The sequence below is a fragment of the Pezoporus wallicus genome, unplaced genomic scaffold, assembly GCF_028554395.1.
Source record: "Pezoporus wallicus isolate ANWC-B61680 ecotype Strahan unplaced genomic scaffold, APGP_CSIRO_Pwel_v1 contig_14127, whole genome shotgun sequence".
NCBI lineage: Eukaryota > Metazoa > Chordata > Aves > Psittaciformes > Psittacidae > Pezoporus > Pezoporus wallicus.
In genome coordinates this window covers 146,359-167,243 of record NW_026635612.1, presented here as the reverse complement: position 1 = coordinate 167,243, position 20,885 = coordinate 146,359, and the positions used below count along the sequence as shown (strand labels likewise).

The window sequence follows — 20,885 nt, the reverse complement described above, 5'->3', positions numbered from 1 at the left end:
TCTGCTGAAGGCCAGTGCTTGACTTCATGCAGAGTTGGTCTGTTGGTTGGAATAGCTACGAGCCAAGAGGACATGCATAAAATCATCTCATGCTTATCATCCTGGTGGCAAGAACTGCTGCTGTGCCCTCTAATTGTTAGCCTGTAAGGTGCACATTAAACTTGTGGTGATTGCTTTCCCTTATGATTTGCTCATGGCAAACTAATTCCAAATACTGGCTTTGGAAGGGTAGGGTGAGTGTGGTGCTGGCAGGCGAAGTTGGAGCGATGGCTTAAGAGGTGACAGCTCCCTGCTCAACCCCAGGACAAAGGACAGGGAGCATCAGGGTAAGTTTTCCCATCTCTTCAGCCTGCATTAATGGGATGGCTTTGAGCAGCACTCTGAGCTCTGCTTATTCACCAGGACTCAGGCTCTGCAGGGACTGCCAGCAGCCAGCTGGGTTCATCTCCCAAAGCTTTTTGTCCCTCTTCTGTGCAGTTGAACTCTATTTGTTGGGTGGATCAGATGTTGGGTAAATGAGACATTGGGTTGGAGCCTGTTGAGGTTACTGAGAGCTTTGACTCCTCTCTTGAGCGGTGCTGGTGACCTGGGATGTGAAAGGCCTTTATGTTCTGTTTGCATTTGCCAACTTTCCTTCGGAGCAAATTCAGTTTGGATGGATGGAGTACCTGCACTTGATTTTTGCATGCACAAGACACCCCACAAAACTGATTGTGAAGCTTTTACATGTTGCCTCGTTAGTGCTGGGAGCCAAGAGCCCCGTCTTAAGTAAGCAGATTGGTCTTTTATTATTCTTTCCTTAATCACTTTGCTTTTAAGGACGCTCACTCTCCAAGTGCTGCTAAGCTCAGGACTCCTGCCTTGTTCCCGGCACTGAGCCTGGAGATGAGGTAAGGTGGAGCTGCGTGCAGGAGCCGAGCTAGACTCAATGCCCTTTGTTCCCTCTAAGCCTGGTGCTTTTTTGATGTATTGCTGCTCCTTAACTGGTTGTATATTAACTGCATTCCCACCGCTGCATGGCTGGCTCTTGTTTGAACTGCATTGGCACGTGTTCAGAGCTGGTGTGCTTCGGCTGGCCCCTGGGGACCACACAGTGAAGCAGAGATCCTCGTTAGCTGTCAGGCCTCAGTAGCCATGGCTGGGTGGGGGAGCCCTCCTTGGCTGCCTGCCCTGGCTAATTAAACCCCAAACTTGCTGTTCTCTTCATAGCTGAATTCCCGCTTGGCCATGCAGGCGAGTGGAAGCAGGGTCTCCAGTGCATTTCAGAGCTTGTCTGTACATGGTTATTGTAGAGCAGGTATGCAACTGCAGCTTTGCTTTTCAACCCTGCCCTGGGCTGATTTTCAAGTGTAGAGAAGAATGCAGAGAAATCTCTTGTAAGCCCTGAGCTTCCGTTGCCACATGGCAGCTTTCTGCAGTAATTTGGATGTTCACGTTGTGCAGCATCACTTATGTCTGGCATTAGGGTGAAGAACTAAGCAAAACCAAACGATGACAGGCTGTGACTGCTGTTGGCTTAGCACATGCATAACCTGCTCGAGCTGCAGTAACTGGGGTAGCTTTGTCAGCCTGAGCCCTCAGCTACCACCTCGTGCAGTGAGACTGGAGATGGGAGAAGGTTGGAAGTGGTGGGAACCTGTGAGGTTCTGCGTAGGAGCTGCGAGGTGGCAGCGATGGGATGGATTGTGCCGCGGTGTGAAGCCCTGCACAGTCTGTGCTGCCCCCACATCATCAGCTGAGGGAGGTGGGAGGACAGAGGTTAGGGAGGGGAATGAATGAAATCTAAATATACACACGTTGCCAGGCCGAGCTTCCCTGCTTGCCAAGGTCCCACCTACACAAGTGATCTGTGGAAGGGAAATGGCACTGGAATACCTTTCCCCCTCTTCACATCCTTCCTGTGGGGTGGGTGAAAGATCACACTCTATTTTTGGAGCTCATTTCTGTTGTTCCATCTACTGCCCATACAGCCTCCCAAAGACCACTTGCTTATCTTAGCATGATATGAGCTACATTTGGACCTTTTTCTTCTGCCTGTAAGTCTCTGAGATCTTCAATGTATTGAAGAAGTGGGAGCTTTGTTTTTGGGAGGCCAAGTCTCACCTTGTGCCTCTGCTTCCTTGAAAGCTCTGCCATGGTGTTGGCTTGCCCTAACGTGGAACCAGGCCTGCAGTTTGCTTGCCCAGCGGTGTCTGAGCCCATCATTCATGAACAGCTCTGGAGGGAGCATGGCAGGGACTTTCTTCTTGGAATCTAACACTGGTTTTGGAAGGGACCTTAAAGCTCACCCAGTTCCAACCCCTGCCACGGGCAGGGACCCCTTCCACTGGAGCAGCTTGCTCCAAGCCCCTGTGTCCAACCTGGCCTTGAACACTGCCAGGGATGGGGCAGCCACAGCTTCGCTGTTCAACCCATCCCGGTGTCCCATCACCCACACAGGGAAGAACTTCTCCATGTTTGACCTCCTGTGCTTTGCTTTTTCTGTAGCTATTGGGATATGAACCTTTCAGTAGCTTCTGTCTCAGTCTCCATGTGACAACCATGAGTTATTTTGGGAATTCACTGAAGAAGCCTTTGCACACCCCAGATTCGCTTTGTTTTTTGAATAGCACTTGAAGTACTAAGTTTATGGATGCTTTAAGCATCTTTCACACTTACTTCTTTATTCAAGGGTGACTTTCATCCCTTTCCTCTCCTGCTGTGCTACATTTTTACCCAGTTCTTTTCCTCCTAAAAATAGGAAGCAACTCTTCAAGTCCTTAACCTTTGTGCAAACAAAGGAGTCATTTGTTTTAGCATCTAGGCTGAATTCTGTGCCTCATAAGGAAACCAACATGAGATGAATCTGTGGCTTTTGGGGACTTCAGACTCCAAATATAATCTGAGTAGAAGGGCTTAGAAATGTGAGTAGTTGCTTCTATACCACTAGCTCCTTGGTCCTGGCAGGATGCATGGCTGGCTACCCCATTCCCATTGTTATCCTTAAAAATAAGAGCCATACCTTCAGAGGTTCAAAACCCTTGTGGAAATGAGGGCATCTTCATGGCATGTGCATAGGGAAAGGGATTTTGGGATCACAATGGTAAAGGTGAAGTGACCATGACCTGTCCAGAGACACTTTAATCACTGCCTTCCATCAGGCTGATGCCTTCGGATCTGAAAATAACACTTGGAAGTGGCTGCTGGGATGTGAAATGCTTGGCGTATAGGTTGTTAGCTTGAACCTAAGGAGAGAGATCCCGTGTTCCCACCTTGTGCCTCTGGAGGGGATCAGACACTGGTGGCTCTGCAAGGACTGGAGCTGCTTGTATGGGAAGGAGGTTTCCAGCTTCACCTCCCTCTGATCTGGTGACAGCCACAGGGTGTCAGGGTTGAGGAGGAAATAGGTGCCAGCCTCTGATTCAGAGGTTCTTCAGCTTGCTGCTGGTGCCTGGGGCTGCCTAGGTGGGAATCCCCTCCTGATGACTAAGTTTTAACTAGAAATGAGCTCCTTTGAGGCTGCTTCTGGGACACTGACCTCCCCATTCAGCAGCATTCAAGTGTGCACTTCTATGATGAACAAAGGGTTTGGATGGTGTGGCTCTTACTTTAAATGAGGCTGCTGGAGACCATGCTCGTTGTTGTTTCCTGGGTTTGATCTGTGGAGTCAAACACAGAGCGCTGCAGTGTGAAGAGGGCTTCGCTGTCCTGCAGCTCTGAGGGCAGCTGGAGAAGAACAGCTACCGCTAACCAGCCAGTGGAAACCTCTTCATGATGCCTGTGCCAGAACAAAAGAACAGGTTTTTCTTCCAGGAAGACACAAACAATGATTCCCTGCTGAGCTCCTCTCTGGTTTGTGTACAGCAACAGAACTGCCTCATGCCAGGCAACAGAGAGAGCCAGGGTGGCTCGAGTGCTGAGATATTTAATTACAGGTGATGGATGCTCATTTGCAAGCAGGAAGAAAGGCAAACTCCTCCTGTTCCTCAGTCAGGTTTAGCAGAGGGTTGGACTGATCTCAGTGGAGACTGTTTGACTATGAAACAAAGAGCAGCACAGAACATTTGCTTATCCACATGAAGGCATTGTTGTACATGAGTCAGGTGTGCTTGACAAGTTGGACATTATCCTGAGAGCCTTTTGTTCTTACAGGTGTGATGGATGTTCTTGTTGTTATGGAATTAATGTGCTGAGTGCTGGCAGGGTGCTTGGGGCAGTTCATCACAGAACCCCAGCATGGTTTGGGTTGGAAGGGACCTTAAAGCTCATCCAGCCCCAACCCCTGCCACGGGCAGGGACCCCTTCCACTGGAGCAGCTTGCTCCAAGCCCCTGTGTCCAACCTGCCTTGAGCACTGCCAGGGATGGGGCAGCCACAGCTTCTCTGGGCACCCTGTGCCAGCGCCTCAGCACCCTCACAGGGAAGAGCTTCTGCCTAAGAGCTCATCTCAGTCTCCCCCAGGCAGGTTAAAGCCATTCCCCTTGGCCTGTCCCTACAGGCCCTTGTCCAAAGCCCCTGTCCAAAACAGGATGCTGGTGCTGTTCTGCCTGCTGTATTTGCAAGTTGTTCACATCAACCTTCTGTCTGCTAGCCCTGAACAAGCCCCTTATGATCTGGGGATGTGCCTGAACTCTCGCTGCACTTCCCTCTTGATCTACGAGCCAAGTGTTGCACATAGATTATTTCTTCACCTACCAGAGACCTTGTAATTCTGTGGCACCCCCATTTCAAGTGACTTTTGGTGCTGTTGTAGGAGATGGCTCTGCTTGGAGGACCGAGGAGGTTGATGTTGCCAAGTTGGTGGTTTCATGGCGAAGCTGTGCATGTGCTGGGGCTGGCTGGAGCAGGCTGTACCAAAGGCTGATGCTGAGTGAGAAATGTGTGCTGAAGTGCTTCATGATGGAATTGAGTGATCTTATTCCTTGTGTGAACTGACAAGGCCTTGTAGGACATGTAATCAATGCCGTGGCTGATTGAGGCTGGCTCGCTGTCACACAGGGAGCGTGGAGCTATTGTGGTTCAGTAAGTAGGGCATGGAGCAGAAGGGTCAGAACTCCACAGCTTCTAGTTCTCATTTTCAACTTGTTGGACCTTGCATTCCCCTTGCTCTCTGGAACACTGCAGCCTGGAAATGCTGGCAAAGGAATAGCTGATTTCAGTGGGGTTGGGGGGAGACGGGGAGCCTGCCTGGAACCGGAGTAAGTGGCTTTAGTAGAAATGAGGTGGGTTTTGTTATTCCTGTTGTCCTTTGTTCACCCAGCAGCGATGTGCTCAGGCTGAATGCGTGTTCTCATTAAGGTGGGGGCCTTTGTGGGTTGTAAATAGTGTTAGTTGAGCTGCTGGCTGAGCCAAGCTGGGCTGGTTGTGAACACTCACCTCTTGTCACCACTAACGTCACCACTTCATCTCCTTTCTCTTTTCTCCTGGAAAAGGAGCCTTGCTCTGATTCCTGAAAGTGTCTTTTGTCTCCTAAAACACTGAAGTGCAACAAGAAACCAGAGATCTGGTGTGGCTTCGTGACAGGTTGGGCTGATACCCTCTGGCTGTTGGAGCTTGTCTTAAGGCTGTGTAAGATCAAGCTGTGTACACTGCTGTACTTCGGCTGTGTGACTTTCCTGCAGCATCTCGGTCCTTTCCTCGGTATCTTCCATTGCAGCCTGGAAACCTGCTTTCATCTGGGGTGCACAGGGTGTCCCTGGAGGAATCAGAAGGTGGAAATAGAAGCAGATAGGTCTGAGGTCATGGAAAGGCTGGGAATGGGGCTGTCACCGGCCCTGACCCCCGCCCCGGGCTGCGGGGCCGCGCTGTGGCCGCCAGAGGGCGGTGTGGACCGGGGAGCGCAGGGATGTGGGGATCGGGGGGAGCCCCTCTCCCTTAACCCAATGCGGCTGCGGTTCTGTAGGGCTCCCCCCTGCAAGAGCAGGGCCCGGGGGTTCCCCCCTCATTCTGGGCGGGGGGCGGGACAGGCAGTGGCTGTGGCTGTCCGGGCACCGCGGGATGCTGGCAGCTGGAGGGTGACTCGGTGTTGTGCTGCAGCGGCATCAGGTTAGGGACTAATAAGGGTGGTCTGATGGTGGCAGTGCCCACCCCGGTGCCCGAAAATGTGGGATTTAATAGCTTTCCATGCAAGAATCCCATAGACAAACACAGCGCGGTTCCTGGGGCTCTCCCACAGGCCGTGTGCTGGTTGCTTTGCCTGTTTTCCCTTTACTCCCCCAGCACGGCTGCAGTCAGGACTCGTTTCCAAGGCGAGTGAATGGTGAGTCATGGCTTGGCAAGGGGAATACCTCGGTGGTGATCCTTGCTGCATGGGTCTGCTGGAAGCTCTGTTCTCTGTCCTCCTCTAGAGACACAGAGAGAGCTGGGCTGGGGCAGTCTGGAGAAGAGAAAGCTCCTGAAGGGGAGACCTCAGAGCAGCTCCAGTGCCTGAAGGGGCTGCAGGAAACCTGGAGAGGGGCGTGGGACAAGGGATGTAGGGACAGGCCAAGGGGAATGGCTTGAACCTGCCAGAGGGGAGACTGAGCTGAGCTCTTAGGCAGAAGCTCTTCCCTGTGAGGGTGCTGAGGCGCTGGCCCAGGGTGCCCAGAGAAGCTGTGGCTGCCCCATCCCTGGCAGTGTTCAAGGCCAGGTTGGACACAGGGGCTTGGAGCAAGCTGCTCCAGTGGAAGGGGTCCCTGCCCATGGCAGGGGTTGGGGCTGGATGAGCATTAAGGTCCCTTCAACACAAACCAGGCTGGGGTTCTACCATCAACACCCTCTCCCCATCCTTGGAAAGCAGATGTCTGAGGCTGACCCTTGGTCATTGAGAGAACCAGAAGCAGCCTCTGCAATGACTTGTGTTGAGATTCAACCATAATGTTCAATTTCCCCCTCAGCTCTTTGATCTTCCCATGAAATCTTGGAGACATTAGCAGTGATTCGGGACGTAAACACAGTCCCTTCCTGGAGGGAAGGTTTATTTGGCTCAAGCATTCCGTGCAAGGGTTGAGTTACACTTTGCTTTGGGGAGGAAAGGAAAATCTCTCCAAGTAATTAACTGAAGATGCTGACACTAATGGAGGGGCTTTCAAAGCTGGGGCTGGTGGGGGGTGCTGGGAATCCCCTGTTGAAGCAATGACATGAGGGCCTTAGGAGTGATTCTGCAATTAGGAGGCTGAAATGATGTTGAACATGAAGTTAATCCTGTTATCTCTCGAGTATTGAGCAAACTGCTTGCTCAGGATAACTCTATAATGGGATTATAGTAGTCAGTCTGGCACCCTTGACACTCCCTATCTATCTGTTCAGGGCTCTTTTCTTCCTTTCCTGCTCGGGATCAAGCATTGATCAGTCTTGCAGGAGTTAATTTTGGGAGCACCGCTTTTCCAGTGGTGCTGGGTTTGTGTTCAATGAGTTTGAGACCGAACACCCTGTTGCCTTATGAAGCCATTCACTCCTCCACAGCAGAGATCCCTTGAGCCCATCCCTAAATAAATGTTTAGGAAAAGAACTGGAGAACAAGGACAAGTATAAAAGGAGACTTCCCTTCGTCATGCCTTCCTGGCATCACGAGTCTGCAGCTGAGTGAGTTCCTGTGCTGGAGACTGTTCCCAGGCCGTCATCTTTGCAGAGCGGAGTCCGTTCTGATTTGAAAGGCTCATTTTGCAGCCTGTAGCAATTGTTCTGAACCAAAGTAAGCGGTGAGGTTTACAAAAGGGTTATCTTGAGTTGGTTTTTAAGCAGTCTCGTAATTTGCAAGGTAACCCGTGGCAGGAAAACACAAGAACCAAACCGCTCATGGAGGGAGGAGGGAGAAAAGCTGTAACGTGTGTTCAGTCGTGTGTAATGTGTGTTACACGTTACAAAAAGCTTTAACGTGTTCAGTCACCCGTGTTCATTGCAGGTGGGGTTGCTTTCCTGTTGAGCCCCCAGACCTCCAAGTTTTAGTGGCCTGACTTCTGCCCCGGGTTTGTCATGAGCTGGAGCAGCAGCGTGGTTGCTGCCAAGGCAGGTCATGTCCATGGCTGCAGCAGGGCAGAATGCAGTGACTTCAGTTGTGCCGTTATGGCCAGAAAGCAGGGGCCAGCTAGGTAATGGGTTTAGATGGTGGGGGTGTGGCTTGTCATTGCAGGGACCTTGGGGAAGCCCTGGGACTGCGTTTGGAACCTTTTTCAGGTGGGAGTCCGGCGCAAGAGCGAACTCCCCAGCTCAGACCTCGAGCGCATGGAGAAATGGTTTGATGTTCATGTTTACACCCCTTACATTTGGTGCACCCCTTCACATGGTTGCTCTAACGTATCCTTACTGTAACTACTGCTTGAAGAACATGCTTACAGGAACCATGGCTCTTTATTTGTGCACCTCTGATGACAGACCCCCGTGATGTTAATTCAGATCACTTCATTCCAAACAAGCTGTGGCTGCCCCATCCTTGGCAGTGTTCAAGGCCAGGTTGGACACAGGGGCTTGGAGCAAGCTGCTCCAGTGGAAGGTGTCCCTGCACATGGCAGGGGCTGGAGCTGGATGAGCTTTAAGGTCCTTTCCAACCCAAACCATTCCAGGATTCTATGATTCCATAGAAACAGACCCCTCTTGCTCTTGCTCATTCTTCCTGCAAGCTGTAAACCTCTTAACCTGAGTTTTGGTGCCGCTTACTCCTGCATCCTGATCTTGAGGTGGGAACTCTTTGGTGGATGCCAAGGTGAGGAGTTCGTACTGATACTTGCCTCTAAGATCCCTCTCCTTCATCAAGAGCATTGATCATTGGGAAGTGTACATTGTAACCTCATGGAGCCATGCGATATAGCATGGAGCCCCCTAATCTACATGATTCTTTGATCTAAGCCCCTATCTCCAGGTGTTTAATGTAGGTGTGAGGCTTACAAAGGCTGCTCTGGGCAGGAGTTGTGTCTAGCCCACTGGGGGTTATCTGCATTGCAAGTGGAGGTAGAACTGCAGCTCACTCACATAACCCTTCCTGGCTTGGCTGTAAGCTTGTTAGCTTGTGTACTTGCAATAGTAGTGTGCTATAGCTCTTCCACTGTCAAAGGTGCCCGAGAAAGTGAGTGACTACTTGAGTAGCTGCCCTTGCAGAGTCCATGGCCACTGCAAGCAGACGGCTGTTGGCATCTGAGCTGGAGGCTCCAAAGCTGGTCCCGATGGGCTGCAGTGTCCGTGCTGGGCTGCAGTCAGACCTCTTCCTGGCTCAAACCACGACAGTGAGGATTCCAGGAATGTGTGGAGGGTCACATCTGCAGGAGGAGAGCAGCTCGGGGAGAAAGAGCTTCCTGCAAGGTTCCAATGAGCTGTGCCTCCTGAACCGTTGGTGTTATCTCATCTCTTGACCTTTCCTTTCATTATGTGACATGGCCTTGACACTGTAAACAATTGCCATGGCATTGTCCCTGCAGCTTGGGCGAGTAAACAGCATTTGGCTTTGGGGACCCGGGGTGTAGATCTGTCCCTGTCGTGGGATGTCTTGTCCCTGTCTGTGATTGTCACGTCTGCTTTCCGTGCCTTGTTCTCATTGTACTCGTGGCTCTCACAAGAGCTTTTAGTGCTGGTAGAAAATGGGAGGAGCAACAGGGCAGGGGTTGGGGTTTCAGGAGGAACTTGGGGGGCTTAGGGCAGCTCCTTTGGGCCTCCGTAATTCCCTCTACAACAAGGGGTGAGGAAGGGGATGGTTCACAACCCAAAGCCATCACTTTAATCATGCTGGTAACAATCTTTTACTCGTTGTGTTTCAATTTTAAGCCTTGTTGCTGCTTGGAGACGCCTCAGTGGTTGAGCAATAGTAAATGTTTGGAGAGTTGAGGTTCACTCACTGTCTTGCTGATGGCTCTGGTCTGGGTGTGACTGTGGTCTGGATCGGCCACTTTAGGATGGTCCATGATAGATCTATGAAACATATTTGGCTTGATGAACTTCCTAAGTGTTATCTCTTTCCTTAAATAGAGAATAAGGCTTGTATCAACATGAATCACAAAGTTGATAAACTGGAATGGTTCCTCTTGGAGTTGTCTTTGGGTATTGGGCAAATACTTATCCACATTGTTTCAAAAGGCATATTTGTGCAAGAGAAGGAGGTCAAACCTGTAATTACCTGTTTGTTAGATTCACTCGGGTAGAAATGCCCTGTAAAAACACAGCGTGGTTGAAAGGAAGCTTTGAAACCTGCTGTTTGTGTGTGTGAATCTAAAGTTGTGCTTTCAAATGCCAAATTTTAGGTGAGTTTTCCAGTTGCACGGGTGCAAAAAGGGGTTTTCTGGATGCGTTTCAGTGCCTTCAGCCAAGCCTACCTGCTGTTGTGTTCCATTTCTGATCTGTGGCAGGGAATTTGGGCTTCTCCTCCAAATCTATCAGCTCAGGATGAGCAGAAGCTGAGCTTGTGCCTTGATGGAGCTTCTCCCCTGGTCCAGAATGGAAGTGGAGCAGGTGTGCTGGGAAGTTGGGTGTTCCCCAGGTGCTAACCCAAGGCGCTTTTGCACGGTTCCCTGGGCAGAGCCAAGCAAGGGCAGGCTGGTGAGATGCCCTAGCACTGCCTGCCGTTGTGCACCATGCTGGGGAAGAAATGCAACTTCAGCCTGAAGCGCTCGAGGTGTGAAGGATAATGGGGATTCTTTGCCTGCAACGAGGGGCAGAGGGAACACCGAACTGCTTTGCTGTGGTTCCGTCCTCAGATAGGAAGAGCCAAGCGCACTCGCCGGGATGTTTGTGACGTGTTAAAAAGAGGAAACAAGACTTTGGCAGTGAAATCTTTGCCTTTCTTTGCAGCCTGCATGTGGGCAGAGAGGCTTCCAGCTTCGGCATCTTGGAGGATTAGCGGTAGGAAGAGAAATTGGGGATGCTGAATCTCTGAATGAATCAGAGCAGGGTTATTAGCCTGCAGACCTTGGCCTACAAATTGCGGACTAGCTCCTAGACTTAAATTTAGTAGTACCTCTGAGGGTTAATTTCCAGTTAATCTTATTTTAGAGGTTAATATTTACTTATTCTTGCTGTTAATTTACAATCTCCAGTGTAGTGCTTAACAGAGTTTGTCCTATCAGTTTGATAGGTGACGTAGATGGACTTACCTCTGCCAAAGGATGCAGTTGTGCCTGTATAATGTCTATATAAACCTGTGAAGTCTTGTCCAGGGTTAAGTTTGTCCAGGAAGGTAGTTTACATGGAGCATATGTCTGTCTAGTCTGTACTGTAGCCGTTCACTTAGGAACAGCACCATATCCTTGTGCTATGCCAGTCCTAAAAGCATGTGCTGGGTAGTGATAGAGGGGAGGGATATACCTTTGATTTGTGCTGAAGCTCTGTTTTGTCCTTTATCTCCAGTGTTTTGCCATGGGAAGCTGAGGAGATGTCAGTTTTATGGGTTCTTCTCTGAGTATCTCAGTCTTTGCTATGGGAGAGGGCTAAACAAGAGTTAAACTCAATGCTGGGCCTGTTTCTTCCCTAAACAATGGAATCATGAATGTAATTTTCTTCTCTGTGTTTTTGCTTAATGTGCTCCTAAATAATATAGCTGGAAGTGGCAGATGGGGATCCTGCCTCCGAGTGCCTCACGGTTGGGAATATGCTGATGCTTTGCTGGAACGTGTCCTGTATCTGAGCTTCCTTTGGCTTCTGACCAGTGTTGCTTTTCATGCTGCTTCAAGGTGCTTCAGCAAGTAGTTTGTCAGCTTTGGAGGTTCCCTGGCCTCAAGATGGCACAGCCATGAATCACCACTGTGATCAAGGGAGCCAAGCTGGGACTGAAATCTTTAATTTTGTCAGGATTCCATTCCTTAGCATTCCCTCAGCAGTAAACAAGCAAATACTTGGCCCATGTTGTCATTAGAGGCATTGAAGATGATACGGTTTCAGTACTGGCTAAACTGTGCTCTCACTCAAAGTTGCACTTCCTCTGCTGGACAGTTTGGCCTTAAGCTGCTCTTGTCCCCAACACCTACACAAGTCTCTTTAGCCTGGTCCATGTGACAGTGGAGCAATTCCTTCCTAAATGTGGGGCTGACCGTGCTCTCAGCTCAGTGGCAGAGGCTGCTGCGCAGTCCAGAGCAATGCTCTTCCTGCAGCTGTGCTCCATCCCAGTCAACATCTGGGCTGCTCTAGGACATTGGTTGCTCACCTTCTCCACTCCCAGCATGTACATGGCGGCACCAGGACAGTCCCTGATGTGCTAGGTCCACTCCCCTTTGCTTCCTGAGGCCGAGCAGCTGCCATTGCTGTGCTCATTGGTGGGAACAAGGGGACTGGAATGCTCGGGGAAATAGGAGTTTCCCTGTTGGAAATGTCACAGGAAGCACAGAGGAAATCATGTGGCTTAGGAGTGGTTACCTCACTCCTCTGTCTCATCCCACCCGGTGCTATTCCATCAGTGTCCAGAACCTAAACAATGCGATGCCAGCTGCCTTCTAAATAAACCATCTTCCATTTCCACCCCAGCTTTGGGCTGGCTTGGAACACCATGTGAGGAGAAGAGAAAGGAAGAGCGTCACGCTGGCTTGGCTTGTGACCTTTCATTTTGACTGCCCGCCTTCCGACCCGCTCGCTTCCCCTTGGTCTGCTGTTGTATTTAATAACTCTTCCACATGCTCTGGTTGGGAGCAGAGCCCAGAAATGATCGTTTTTGTAGGTAGCCAGAGCTGGTATGTGTCTATAATATCTCTCTATTTCATATTCTACATGCTCTGCCAAAGCTGCTGAGGATTGCTAGCCAGCACTGTGGTGAAACACCTTCCTGGTGAGATGGACCCATGCTGGTGCTTCAGGTGGGTGCATCTCCAGTGAGGAAAGAGCCTGGAATATCCTGGTGCTCCTGGTGACTCCTGCTGATGGGCTCTGCAGGAAAACGCCCTGAATGCTGGTTTCAAACAGACAGCTCCAAGTGCACGGATGGGGAAATGCAGGAGTCCTTTTTCATGTTCCTGTGGCTGAATCATGGGACGTAAATGTCTGAGTCACGGTAGATGAATGTGGTGTTTCACGTCGGTGTGCACTGAAATGTGAACAACAGTGTCTTCATTAGAGGAGCTAATATCTGTGCTTATTATGGGCTTCATTAGATTTTAAAGTGAAACAATCCAGAAGAGTTCCTTTTACAATGCATATAAACAGACTGTTAACATGGGAATGACAAGCTTCTAATGGGATGCTGGGCTGGATGGAGAGGAAGTGAAACTTGAAAGCGATGTACCCCACTCTTGGGCGTTCACTGCCCATAACCAGTCATCTTGTTTCCTCTCAGCCATCTGACTCCTGAAATCCTGTAAGATTTTAATGGGTAATTGGGATTTCTTTCTTTTTAGAAGCAAATGTTAAAGGGACTACTGCTTTCCTTTAGAAAGCTCTTTGCTGTTCCAAGCTCCTCCTCATAAAGAGCTTCACATGTCCCTAAGAAGGAAAGTCACTGCTCTGGTTGCTGTGCAGCTAGGTTAGATGGCCCTATGAGAATTTTGGACCCTTGTTCCTTGTCCTGGCTTGAAATGTGGATTTTCCCTTATCCTAGATACCCATATGGACAGGCCAAGGGGAATGGCTTTAACCTGCCAGAGGGGAGACTGAGATGAGCTCTTAGGCAGAAGCTCTTCCCTGTGAGGGTGCTGAGGCGCTGGCACAGGGTGCCCAGAGAAGCTGTGGCTGCCCCATCCCTGGCAGTGCTCAAGGCCAGGCTGGACACAGGGGCTTGGAGCAAGCTGCTCCAGTGGAAGGGGTCCCTGCCCGTGGCAGGGGTTGGGACTGGGTGAGCTTTAAGGTCCCTCCCTACCCATGCTGGGGTTCTGTGTTTTTTTTCTGGCCAGGAGTCCACCTTGAAAAGAGTCATGGTTGTGGTGATTGTAAGTTTAAGCTGATGTTTCATGCTCTACTTGGGTAGAAATAAGGAATCGAGGCATGTGACTGTGCTGCTGTGTTTTAACAACCTACTGTGTGGCATCTCTTCTTTGAGCTTGCACACTCTTCGTTTGCAGCCAATGCAGTATCAAATGCAATGGCTTTAATCCCCTTGGCAGTAAGGCAAGCCTAGGTGCAGTGTTTAGCATTCTGCAGCATTCCCAGATGCAGGGAGACTTTTTCCAGCCTCTTTCCAAGCTGGACAGCTGATTTACAGACTTGGAGAAGCTGCCCAGCCTCTATCTCCCAACTCGGTGTGCCTTTGCCAGATGGCAGCACACTTCAGTGGCTTTAAAATGGCTTTTCCTTTGTTCCAGAGCAAAAGAGTCTTCAATGAGGTGGAGCACGCCTGTGTCCGGGTGTTAATTGCCCACAATGAAAGTCAGGAGTACTTAGAAGACTCACTGCTGTGGCTGACCACAGGCAGAAACAGGCTCCTCTTCCAAGCAGAGCCATGGCTGGTGGTGGGAGGCCAAGAAGAGCAACGCTCTCAGGAATGTCCGTACGTGTTGTGCGAGGGAGGGCAGTGCTATTTGCCCCTCCACCTCCTCGTGTCTGCTCATCTCTTGTTGCTCCACCTGCTCCTGCCACTGGGCTCTTGCTTTCCATGGGGATGAGGAAAGCGGGTGCCGGTGAGGGGGAGAAGGTGCAGAGATGTCCCGCTTCCTCTTGGGTCTTTACTGCTTCCTCCCATGGTTTTATGGCAGTGGTTTGGAATGGATTTAGATGAGGGTTTTAGGATAAAGCTCTTCCCTGTGAGGGTGCTGGGACACTGGAATGGGTTGAACAGAGAAGCTGTGGCTGCCCCATCCCTGGATGTGTTTAAAACTGCTTTGTCCTAAGTGGGAGAGAGCAAACCTGGATGTGCTGGATGGGCTCAGGTTCTTGAGCAGTCACTGGTGGGATGCTGCAGCTGAAAACTGGTTTTCCTCTCCCCCTCCCAGTTAAGATGAAGCTTCTGGATGTTAAAGTTTTCCCATTTCTCTGTGTGTGGTGTTACAGGGGTTGGGAATGATCTGTAGGGTCTGTGAGTTCCTAACACAGAACTTGATAGAAAAGAATCCAAGTGGATACAGTGAAGCTCTGGAGGTCTTTGTTATTGTGGTGCAGATGGTGAGGGGTAATTGTTACCTTAACCAGCCAGAGCTGACACACACACACATACAAGAGAAAACTCTTCTGCTGTTTAAATGTAAATCAGATGAGATTTACATTTACATCCCTGCTCCTACCTTCTTCCTGGTAACTCCAGGGAAGAGAGGAATGGCTTTGAAATTGTATTTTCATTATACCTCTGGCTAGATGCATATCAGCTCAGGCACTCTTTGTAATGCCCTTTACTCAGGCTCTACAACAGTTAGAGCACCACGCGTTCTCATTCATGACCTCCTTGCTTTGTGTATTTTGCAGGCTCAGGTACACACTTCCCCTCCTTACCCCGGCTGGGAGGTGGAAGCCCTCCATGTGTTGGCATGCCTGGTTTCTCCAAGCCCTTCCTTGAGCAAATCCCAGCGGTCTCCCTCTCTCCCCGCTCCCAGCTTTTCTCTCTTCTTGCTAAACTTGATGCGAGGCAGGAGCGAGGGGTGTTGATGATTTGGATTATGCAGCTAAGTGGCTGGAGCGTGGCTGGTTGTCTCCTCCCCTTCCTGAGCTTCAGCCCTAGCCAGCTCGGCTCTGGAATGACAGGCATTCCTGCAAGGAGGGAGCTGGCACGGACGCCTATTTATGAGAATCAAGTGCCCGGCCATGGGCTATGGGGAGAACAGGACCAGCGCTCAACCACCGGCCACCGTTGCCTGAGAGTTGGCAGCAGCCTCGCCTCGCTCTTTCCTAGCCCAAAGCGTGGATTTATCACTTTAAAGGACCCAAGTGCTCTCTCAGGGTAGACTTTTCCCCCCTCTCCTCCTCCCGCCTCCTCCTGGGGAGCCGCTTAGGAAAGGAGCTCATGGGGCAGCCGCACTTCTCGAGACCGGTCAATCCAGCTGCCTTTGGTGAGTAATGGAGGGCAAGGGAGACATGGAGGGAGCTGCGGGGCTGCGGCAGGATTGCAGGTGAAACGGAGGAGTTGGGAGGAGAGGAATGTGGGGCTTGTGTAACCTGCGCCCGGCTCGGGAGCCGGGACGAGAGCAATAACTCCCATTTCCTTCCTTTCTCTTACTCGTGTCACATGCAGTCGCTGTGCAACATGTTCTGATCTTCAGGCAGGCTCCGAGCTGCTGGGTTTAGGGATAGGCTCTGTCTTGCAGAGGACATCAGCTTTGCTGCAAAGTGCTTGGACGGCAGTAGAAGTCCCCTGAGCAGGGTAGGAACCAGCCCTGGTAGTGTTCGCAGACCAAAGCTGCGTGGAATTGCCTCCTTGTGTGTAATGTCACCCGGCTTTTTGGGCAGCAGCAGTAGCTCTGGGGAGGGAAGGGGCTTGTAGTCATCTTCCTGCTTGTTTTCTCTCTCCGCTCTGCAAGGTGCCTGAGTAACTGCCAGGCTGGAGCAAACACAGCCTTGCTTTACATCCTTGGAGTAGCACTGCCACCGGAACACTGCGGAGGGCTGTGATTTCCAGGTCTGTCTCAGGTGCTCTTCCCAACACTGGGACCGGGATGCACCGAGTAGAAGAAGGGACTTCACTTGTTGTTCCCTTTTATCTCACAGCAGTGTGCTGTCTGGGCTGAGGTGCTGACTCTCATCTGTAAAGTGGAATTGTCTGATTTGTAGAGCAACACTCTGTTTGCACCAGAGGTGGTGGTGACTTTCAGAGGGGGATGCTCGCCGGATGGAATGACACTGTCATTTGCTGGACACCATCAGAGCTGCTCTCAACTGCTCCTTTGCTGTCGGAAGCCTTTCCTCAAGGCGCAGCTTGTAGAGTTTCTACTGAGTAAATTGTGAACTTGAGGAGATGATTCTTGACTGGACTTTGGCCGGATGCTCTGTGGTGATTGGAAACCTGCAAAACACAGGGAAGGTGAGGGCTGGGGCTATTGGAGGCTCTTTGGTGACTGCAGCCTTTCACTGCTTTAAGGTCAGCATTCACATCTCTCCTGGACCGCTCAGGAAATGCACATGTTAAAGCTGCTACAAGAAGCTTAGAAACATTCACCTCAAGTACTTTATTTTGGATGCTTTAACCTTAACAGCCCTTAAAAAGTCTTTGCTTTGTGAGTTGGAGTTTTTTGATTCTTAACTGCTCTGCCCAGCACAACAAAGCTGGAGGGGGGAGTGGAATCAGCCTGTGCATCACCACTGTTTTGGCAACGGGAGGGTTGTTGCAGTCCCATGTCAGCCAGCACAGGCTCAGTTGGTCCTGCTCTAGCCTTGGGTCCAGGCTGTACTGCAGAAGTGCTTCTGAAGGTGGGGTGATGCTCTGTGGGTGATGAGCAGCCGTGTTCTCCACTTCCTACTGCACCTTCTGGGCTTGTGTGATAGCAGAACTTCATGGGAGCGTGTGCAACTTAGGATATATAAGGATATCTAATAAAGGATTAAGCAGAAGTGTTGCTGCTTTGGCACTGGTGTGCCCAATTTGAGTGCTCTTTAGCCCTCAGCTAAGCACTTACATTGCTTTACCCCATAGCATTGCTGCAGTTGTGTCTGGATATGAGCCTTGAGGTGATGAGTGTGAGGCAACTGCCCAGTGAGCTCCTCCTGGACAGAAACTCCTGGGATTTGTGGGAATCCTGGAGTAGCTGCTACGATAAGGGATGGTTCAAGTTCTGCATGAACTACAGTTTACAGCTAGAAAGAATCTGGCTTAAGCTCTGTGCGAGTCTGGTTACAAAGCCAAATCCTGCTCCTTTCTCATATCCTTTGTGGGGATGTCTCTTGCTGAAGATAGAAATGAAGTGGTCTCATCTCTGAAAAGGGCTGGTGCCTGCTGTAGCACCATTTGTGGGGAGGTGCCTCTTCTTTCGGAGTTCAAGTCTGCTCCAGCAACTTTTGGATGTCTGCAGATTGATTTCGAGGAGAAAAGCAGCATGTTCCCAGTCTTCCAATGGCTTCAGTCTGCAGCCCTGGCCTGGGGCACACTGACCCTTCATCCTGAAAGGATTGTGCCATTTCCTTCAGGAACACTGGGAATCCGTAGTTTCCCTCCCAGGCATATAGCAATATAATATGAATTGTCAGCATCTGGGATGCAACTCTTTGATGCTTTGTTAGGATCTCTCACTTGGCTCTTGAAGTCATTGTTTAGCTTATGAAATGGTGTGCCACTTACAATAAAGCTTCTCCAAAGCCATGTTGGCTTTTGATGGTGTGTGGCCCAGGCTGAAATGACTCAAGGAATGTGCCAGGACTAATTCTGCAGTGACCTACACTAGATGCAGCTGGTTTCATGGACCGTTGCAGGTATCTTCCCTGTGAGAGAGGATCCTTGATGAAAGAAGTGCTTTTTGCCTCTTATACTGGTATCTGAAGTCTCTGCTCTGCTTTTTTCTAGGCTGGTAATATGCTGCTTAACTATTGCTTGTGTGATGGCTTATCCTCCTTTGGACCATGGTGTGACCATGGACAAAGTGACCTTCTTCCACTGAAATGGTTTCTCTTCTCTGAGAAGACCTCATTTAACCTTTTCCATAAGTTTGAAACGGGTTTTCCTGCTGGCACCACAGTGAAGGTGGACATAGACTTGCCATGCAGGTAAACAGCGCTGGCACTGCGCAGGGACCGGGTGAGGGCATCAGCTTCCGGGTGCTTCTCACCCTTCCCTTGAAGCCCAGTTCCTCTTTTCTTGTCCCGTGTCTTTCCCCCATCACTGTGCTGTGGTTCCTTCCTCGATTCCCAGTGCATGGCTTGGAAAAGGAAGAGTTTCTGCTTGCAACTCAAAGCAGCCTAAGGCCCATCCTGTACCTTGTAGAGCAGAACAAGGAGGCGCAGAGATCCACCTGGGTGAGGGTCCCTTTGCAGCTTAGACAAGAAATGTCCTCTCTGCACCGTGGCATAGAAACTGGAGCTGGAAATGTATTGGGAATGGAAGGGGAGGACCTTTTCCAGGGAGTAGGAGCACTATCCAATGTGAACAATCATGGAACAATGAGGTGGTTTAAAATCCAGATCAGTGAAGCACCTTCAGCTGCTGCTCCACCCACCGATGAGCACTAAACGTAATTCATCATTGCATCAGAACAGACTGTTTTAAATGTCTATGTCCATGTGGTAATTCCAGATGGTAAAAGAAAGAGTGCTGTGGAAGGGCATTACAGGCTCTCCCGTGCTGCAGAGCTGGACAGAATGAATCCCATTTTGTAGTGAGGAGGGAAATGGCTTTCATGGAGTGATCAAGTCCCAGAATGGTTTGGGTTGGAAGGGACCCTAAAGCTCCTCCAGCTCCAACCCCTGCCATGGGCAGGGACCCCTTCCACTAGAGCAGCTTGCTCCAAGCCCCTGTGTCCAACCTGGCCTTGAGCACTGCCAGGGATGGGGCAGCCACAGCTTCTCTTACTGTTGCTCAGTGGCTGTTCACAGCCTTTACTACCAGAAGGGGTGGTGAAGATGATCTGGCTCGTGGGTTAATGCTACAGAGGGGTGTATGGTGTGCTTGTCTCTTGTGTGGCTGGTTTTAGATGTAGAGCTGACTGTGTACCAGCAAAACCGAGTGCTCTCATGTTGGACAAGCCCTGATGCACAGCACGAGCCTATGAGCTGGTGGCTCCGTTAATTAACCCGGGACCCGATGCTTGAGTTTTCTTTTAATAACTAACTTTGCTTAGTGCAGCCCTTTGCCACCTCGGGTGGCAGAAAGCACATTCCTGAGAGCGAGTCAGGGAAGGGAGCTTGCTCTGAGTGCTTCCAGCGCTGTCACAGCTGCATGGGAAGGTGAGGGAAGTGCTCTGGGACCCATTCAGTGCTTGGTGAGCGGTCCCACCTGCCCTGTTAGCTTTGGGAATGCTTTATTGAGCAGGGTGAATACTGCTTGGAAATGATGTGTACAGCTCCAGGGCTCGTGTTCTAGGCTCTGTAGAAAGTACCTGTAAGCATCCAGAACAGGAAACCCCATCAACCACCACCAAGCCTAGAGTCCTGAAAGTGAGAGGTGAGAAACTCATCCTGAGCTGGAAGGAGGGGTTGTGCAGTTAAGGCATAGGCTGAAATTGGGCATGGGCTAATATCCCTAGTAAGTATAGTATTAATGACCTATTAAGGTACAGGCTGAACAATTAGCCTCTCTTCCTGCTGGCTGGCACAGTGGTACTTCCTTGCCTCTTGGTAAAGGAATTCTGTACTGCCGTTCCTCTTCCTCCATCGTTCGGCTAAAGGCTGTGCTTCTCACATGTGATCTAGATCCTCCTCCTTGTTTCCACTGTGCTGCTGCTGTGGTCTTCTCTTCCCTCTTGTTCACTGATGTTCCATTTCGTTTGTGCTCAGACTGAGAAACCGGGGTCTGCAGGTAGAGCTCCATCAAACAACTCATCCTTTCCTGGCTTTCCCTGCTCCTCCTCATCTTGACAGGAATCTGTGGGTCTTTTCCCCATCTGGGTTTGTGTCCTTGGTGGCTGTTTGTAGGCTATAGAACAGATACCTCATTACCTCTTTGTCCTATGTGCAGAATGGCTTTCCCCTAAAATTCCTTTCCCAGTCTTTTAGCCTCAGGAGACGGGATTCTTGGCTCAACTTCCCACGGTGTCTGTGGGGTATTGTCTGCTCTGCAAGGCGTGTCATACAGGCTTGTCTGAAGTTGACTGAGAGGTCTCCTGTGATCCCAGGAGGCCTGGAAACTCCACAACCTTTGACTTGTGCAGCTTCAGGTTTCGAGCCTCCCAGTGCAGTTTGTGTCAGGGTGTTTGGCAGCACTGCAGCACGGGGCTGGAGGAAGCCTCCAGGCTCTGTTCTCTATAGACTGTTTCCATGGAGTTCTGCTACACAGCTTGGGTGCTCCTGGCTTTGGTGGTGCTGAACCCAAAGGATTCTTGCTCTGTAAACTGAAGCCCATGAAGCAGGGCTTCGCTTAGGTTAATACATGATACCTGTCTTTGCAGGCACTGCTGGATTCTGCTGATTGTGTTTGCTCCTGCCCCACCAGGGCAGAGCTGACAGCCCCCAGTGCTTTGGGCT

The 20,885-nt window shown here is 50.5% G+C and overlaps 1 protein-coding gene across 4 annotated transcripts in view; it reads left to right on the top strand.

The window, feature by feature from the left end:
• Positions 1-20,885, top strand: part of PHACTR4 (phosphatase and actin regulator 4) — a 34,794-nt gene that overhangs the window by 1,013 nt on the left and 12,896 nt on the right. The window contains exon 2 of one of the 4 annotated variants that reach the window (XM_057397012.1): positions 820-890. The exons of 1 other annotated variant lie outside the window; for it this stretch is intronic. Coding sequence is in view for 2 of the 3 variants with exons in the window: in XM_057397014.1 (XP_057252997.1) it covers positions 15,787-15,832 (46 nt within the window). In the remaining variant the exon portion in view is untranslated. Of the gene's footprint in view, positions 1-819; positions 891-15,387; positions 15,833-20,885 lie in introns of those variants that run through there. 2 more of the 4 variants (XM_057397014.1, XM_057397010.1) reach the window with 2 other exon arrangements.